Source organism: Manis javanica, chromosome 2 (genome assembly GCF_040802235.1).
Source record: "Manis javanica isolate MJ-LG chromosome 2, MJ_LKY, whole genome shotgun sequence".
Taxonomy (NCBI): domain Eukaryota; kingdom Metazoa; phylum Chordata; class Mammalia; order Pholidota; family Manidae; genus Manis; species Manis javanica.
This window is the reverse complement of record NC_133157.1, coordinates 184,719,481-184,725,751: the sequence shown is the minus strand read 5'-3', so window position 1 is coordinate 184,725,751 and position 6,271 is coordinate 184,719,481. Positions and strand designations below refer to the sequence as shown.

Sequence of the window (6,271 nt, the reverse complement as noted above, 5' to 3'; positions counted from 1 at the left end):
GGTCAGCGGGTCTCCTGCTCCGGGACATCACACGTCCTGGACAGTGCGGCTCGGTCTTGTTTTGGGAGAAGAGGCCTGGGCCACGGCTACCACCGTACCGGGTCCCCGGCTAGTTCGGCGCCTGAGGGGCACGCGCGACTGCAGGGCCCTCCGCGGTGGCCGCGCCGGGGTCGGAGCTCGCGTGGTCCCCCAGTCTTGACGGCGGCGCCCGCCCGGGTCTAGGTGAGGTCGGACGGGGCTTCCCGGGTGTTGTCCTCCGCGCAGAGGCGCCGGCCCGCCCTGGCCTCGGGCGCCGCGCGCAGGCCCGGAACCACCAGCCGCCTGCGCCCCCATTGTCCGAGCTCCATAGCAACTGGGCGCGGCGAGGTCACCCACGCCGGCGCAGCCCAGGCCCGCGCGCCGCTCGGCGTTGGCGGCCGCTCGCGGGCAGAGCTCGGCCGTCGCGGGCGCTGGGCCCGCGCGCGGCTGGGGCCCCGAGGGCGCGCGCGGACGCCGGGCGCGGGTCCCGGCGGCGCCATGCCCGAGCTGCGGCTCACCGCGGGTAGGTGGGCCGGGCGGGCAGCGCGGGCCGCCACCGCCGCGGGACTTGACTTCCCCCCGCCCGGCGGCCGCTCTTCCAGACAGTCGAAAAACTGACTCCACCGCCGGCTCACAGCGTTTTATTACGAATTTCAGCCGCCCCGCCCACCATTTACATTGCCTCGTTGGCACGGGCTTATTTTATCTTGCTTAATTCCCCGTTTTGCACCTGGAATACGAAAGCCTCCGTCTGTTAAGGTTGACTCCTGGGTCACAGTGAATTAGTGACCAAGCTGGATTCCAGAGCCCTTTCCTCCCCACTTCCACCTTGAATTCCAAATTAAAATTCAATCTATGTGCAGCAAATGAACAGAGGGCCAATATTTTACTGAGCTTGCCCATGTATAAAGCAGGGCTAGGTGCTGTCTCAAATTATTTCATTTACTTTAAAAGAAAATCAGATCTGAGTGAGATAATGTACTATTTTATCTTGTTTCAGAGCCACCAGCTATTACAGAAGAAGAATTTGTAAGTACAATTTGGAGGGCTACTTATTTTTTTCCCTTGGCTTTTTAAGAATAGCAAAAAGCTGTGTATTTTCTTTTCTCCTTTTTGCCAAACGAGTATAATAGAAGCTTTGGCTTAGTAATAATGGTGCTGAGTACAAGACCTTTTTACATTCTTCAACAGGTACATTCTTAAGAAGGGACCAGTTGATTTTCATGGTGGATGCTATTCACTGTTAAAATTCTTTTACACGAATGACCTCATTTAATTTCTTTATAAACTCTTTAATGACTCCATGAAAAGGAGGTTTTATCTCCATGGTTTATTGTTTATTGTGGTGTGGCTGTGCAGTTCCTGGTTGCAGTAAACATTAGTAGATGGTATTGGTTGATAATATAGTTATAATTCCTTTTAAAATGTAGTAAATGTTGTTTTCAGGTCATACTTCTGGGGAGTTAAGTAATGATTAGTACTTTGCCAGGAACGTTATAAACATTGTCATTTAGATGAGTGCATATTATTTAGGGTGGGTTCTGTTGTCATTCCTAAACGGCCAGTGGCACCATGAAAATGCATTATGTGTATTTAAGGAACGTGCCTAAGGTTTAAATAGTTAGTTACGAGGTAGCACAGCCTAATTCCTAAGGTCTGAGTTTGATTCCAACTCTGACCACTTCTTGGTATTATTTGCTTCTGTTTTCCAGCACTTAATCTCTTGTTGGCCAGTTATCTTACTTGTTGTTGGCTTTTTATTCAACAAACAGGAGCTCTACGTGCAATGCATGATGATAAGTCTCAAGAAATTCAGTCTAGCAGGGGCTGTGAGAGAAGGCTAAGGCTGCACTGCTAGCAGCTTCCATTTTTGTCGCGCGCCCCGTCCTCGCCGGCAAGAACAGCACGCAACAACAGCAGGATTCTTCTGCAGAAAGCTTTATTCTTCAGCTCTTTGTGAAACAAATGAGTTGGGCAGGACCCAGAGGGGAAGGAGAGGCTTGCTTATATAGTTCTCATGCTCTGACCTGGTTGGTGCGGCTCCATATGCCTTATTAGCATAACCATTTGGTGGGTCTCATTGGTCTTTATGCCAAGGCGCAATTAGCATGTAGTTTAGTGGTGTGGGATGATTTGTCATTAGGAAGTTCGGGGCCTTTCGGCTGCCCTGCATTGGGCGCTATTTTCTGAGCGCGGCTGCCAACATCTCCCCCTTTTTTGTCTAACAGAAGCTCAAGGCGGAACTTGCCAGCAGAGGCGGAGACAGAGGCCTGACCTCCATCATACTTCCTGATGCCCCCTTTTTGGAGAGGGGTTCTCGGCATCTACCCCTATGCAGTCAGGCATGCCTCTCAGAGGGGTCCAAGACCTCTTGCAGTGCTTTGCCTCGCATCCTCTGGCTGGCGTTGGGACCGCTTGGTACAAAGGGTTTGGACCCTTTTTCTCAACTTTCTTGCACTATGAGCTTCTTAAAGAAAGCTGTGATTAAGCATTGAGGTACTCGGGCCTGGTGCAGTGCCACATGGGCTCAGGGTGCAAGAGCTACCTCAAGCTAAAGCCGAGCTTCTTTCTTAAGCATGTTGAGCCACACTTGGGGAGAGGCGCCAACGTCTATCGCCATTAGGGCTTGAGCAAGGATCACCTTGTCCTGCTTATGTTGGTTGCGGAGTCTGCATAACAACCAGAGTAAGAGCATGAGACCTCTAAGCAGGAACACGCCCATCTCAGCCATGCCCGCCCACTCCTTGACGTGGGAGAGAGCTCTGAGGAACTAGGAAGAGAGTTCTTCCGCTACGGAGTTATCTAGATGGGTGGAGTTGATGTGGATAATTTCTCGCCGCAGCTCTTCTAGTGTCCCATCGAAGTCTTGGGACCAGTTTCCTGAAAGATACTGGGACAGGTCTCGTGACAGATTAGCTGCCCATGTAAAATTTTTATATTGAATGCTAGTGATGCAGAGGGCACGATATTTCCGCTCACATCCCAATTGGGCCATTTGCCAGAGCACCTCTATTTGTTCTTCTACGAGATCTATGCGTTGATTGAGGATCATTATTCCTCCTTTCAGTTTGCCATCAAGTGTGGACTGTTGGTCCAGGGCAGAAGCTACTGAGGCTGCAAGGTTATTGAGCTCTGTAGCCGATTTGATGGAGGTGTCTAAAGCTATACCAGCGGCGGTGGCTGCGACCGCGGTCGCGGAGATCAGGAGCACTATGGCGGCTGTAACACCGAAATCGCGCTTTTCTCGAAACAGAGTCATGGTGTTAGGGGCGTCTACGGGAACAGGGACCCAACGGGGGATGCGGACTACCAAAGCATTGGTAAAGTTACGCGCATCCCAACACTGAGACAGAAAGCAGGTTTCATTGGGGCAGGAGTTAAAGCTACTATTGGATAAGATAAACAGAAATGGGGGGTATACGCATACTGGAGAAGGTGGAAAAAGGGAATTAGGTGACTCTGGACCTGATTTTGCTGAACACGTGTAGTTCTCGTTGTTATGGGTCATGATCATGTTCCAGTGTGCGCGCATGTGGTTATTCTCGCACCAAAAGGTGATATTTTTTACACCGATTCCCCCACCCTGGAGGGCGGAAAAGGGGGAGAGGTCGGTACACGAGCTATTGACTCCACACAGCATCCATTTATGGAAGGGGTTCATGCTCAGCTGCTGACGAAACTCGCCTTCGAGCACTTTTACTGGCCACCAAGCCTCATTGGCTGGCCGTCCCTCCATATCTGGGGAGATGGTAAACTCTTGCCTCTCAGTTGCCCACGTTACTACAGTTGACTGACAGTCAGTCCAGGGCCACAGCTCTCCCTCATAGTCGCCCACACAATGGGAGGCATATTTGGGTTGACGAGGCCTGTCGGTGGAATTGTTCCTGGGAGAGTGTACAAATGTGCCATTGATCTAGAGAACCATCTGGTGGATAGTCATGTTCTTATAGGACGGGCTCCCTTCCTTATTAGGCCCTTCAAATTTAGCTGACATAACGGGGAGGCTACTGGCCTCTAGAATTATGTCACTGAACCATCCGTATTTCCTCCGTTTCAGGGAGATACAGCCAGCTAGATTCTGAGTGGTGAAGCATAATGACCCATTAGTTACGAAGGATCGGTTTTCTCCCAGGGGAGCTACTAGGGTGTCTTTAACTAAGTAGGGCAAGTTCATACTAGCATTGGTAGTGAAAAAGCGCGGAAAAACGGCTGCATTGAAACGGACAGGCATAGGCTTAGGAAAGGCAGACAGGATTCCCCATCTCAATACTCCCTGAGTCGGGGTCTCCAGTGTCAGGAGCAGGGTCAGGAGGTATAGCGAAGTCATCTCCTTTGTTTAGGACTTTCCTCGTTAGGCGCTCCGGGATCCAGAAGGGATTTTCTTCACCCTGGGGGAAAACACACACAGCTCCCCTGGATCTGATTATGATTGGATCCGGGCCCTTCCATTGGTTAGATAACACGTCCTTCCATTTTACTAGTTCTTGTGGGTCTTTTGGCCACTGATTATGGCGATCCGCTGCTGTATGGCCTTGAGCATCCAGATTCAAAAAATTTATAGTGAAAAGTGCTAGGGCTATGGCAGTTTTTGGTGTGGGGGGTATATCTTCAATTCCCCCTTTTTGTTTAAGTAAATAGGATTTGAGCGTGCGGTTCGCGCATTCCACAATCCCTTGACCTTGTGGGTTGTAGGGAAGGCTAGTGATATGTTTTATCCCTATGTGATGACAAAATTGAGCAAATTTTGTAGAGGTATAGGCTGGGCCATTGTCTGTTTTCAGAATCTGCGGTAACTTCTATGCGCTCCAAGCTTCAAGGCAGTGCTGGATGACATGGGAAGCTTTCTCTCCTGACAATGGGGAGGCAAAGATGACTCTTGAACAAGTATCTACGGATACATGTACATATTTCAGTTTCCCAAAAGACGAAATATGCGTCACATCTATTTGCTAAACTTGTAAAGGCCTAATACCTCTGGGGTTGATCCTCACATGAGGTGTGGGAAGGAAGCTGCAGCAATGTTGGCAGCTAAGGACAATGTTCTTAGCTTCGGCCCTGGTTATGCTAAACCACTTGTGCAGTGTTTCGGCAGTGACATGAAATTGTGTATGGAATTTTGAAGCTGTGGTGATAGGGTCTAGCAGGGGAAAAGCTATATTTCTGGTTGCGAGGTCTGCCAGGTGGTTGCCTTGGGTCATAGGCCCGGGAAGGCCTGAATGTGCTCTGATATGAGTTATATACAAAGGAGATTGCCTATGAAGTAGTGCTGATTGTATCTGTTTGAACAAAGTGGCTACTGGGCTGGACGCTTTAATTAGCCCGGCCACTTTTAGAGATTTGACTGCATTAACTACATAACAGGAGTCAGACACAATATTTAAAGGTTTAGGAAAGATTTGTAGGACCTCTAAGACTATGCGACATTCCACTATTTGTGGAGTGTCAGGCGTGTAGCTTTTTGTCACAACTTTGCCATCATGGACATAGGCACCTGTGCCTGTCTTAGACCCGTCCGTGTAAACTGTTTTTCTATGAGGCAGCGGGGTTAGGCTAGTGACCTGAGGGAATACTAGGAGATGATTTTTGGCGAAGTTGATGAGGGGATGTTTAGGGAAATGATTATCAAAGGTTCTTGAGAAACTGTAAGCAAGTATGGCCCAATCATTGTTCATAGCACATAATACTTGTATCTGTTCTACGCTGTAAGGGGTTACAATTTTAGCTGGAGCCTCTCCGAAATGTGTCATGGAGGTTTTTACTCCTCTCAAAGCAAGTTTGGCCACGGCTGCCGGATAGTACTCTATTGTCTTAGCCTGAGAGGCTTGGGGATGGATTTAGATCAGTGGGCTGTGCTGCCATAAAACTGCTGTTGGCAGCTCTGGGGTGGGAAGCACACACAACTCAAAGGGTTTATTCGATTGCACTCTATTTAATTGTGCTGTCATCAAAGCTTGTTCTACTTTGCGAATGGTTTGTAATGCCTCAGGTGTGAGGGAGCGCGGTGACGTTAGTTGTGGGTCTCTTTCTAGGGTTTTAAATAGTGGAGTCAATTCAGTGGTGGGTATCTTTAAGTATGGGCGCAACTAATTAATATCTCTTAGGAGTTTTTGGAAGTCATTCAAATTTCGCAATTGATTATGTCTTATCTCAAGCTTTTGGGGGCAAATTACATCTGTGTAAATGGTTGCTCTTAGGAATTTGCTAACACTAGATTTTTGGACTTTCTCGCTTGCTATATTCAGTCTCCAATTTT

General features: G+C 49.0%; 1 protein-coding gene across 3 annotated transcripts in view; it reads left to right on the top strand.

Annotated features, from left to right (window-relative positions):
• The first annotated feature begins 431 nt into the window (after window positions 1-431).
• Window positions 432-6,271, top strand: part of RGS22 (regulator of G protein signaling 22) — a 158,307-nt gene continuing 152,467 nt past the window's right edge. For all 3 annotated transcript variants that reach the window (XM_073229890.1, XM_073229891.1, XM_073229889.1), the window contains exons 1-2: window positions 432-541; window positions 1,019-1,047. In XM_073229890.1, the coding sequence (XP_073085991.1) occupies window positions 517-541; window positions 1,019-1,047 (54 nt within the window). In that variant the 5' untranslated portion in view covers window positions 432-516. The remainder of the gene's footprint in view (window positions 542-1,018; window positions 1,048-6,271) is intronic.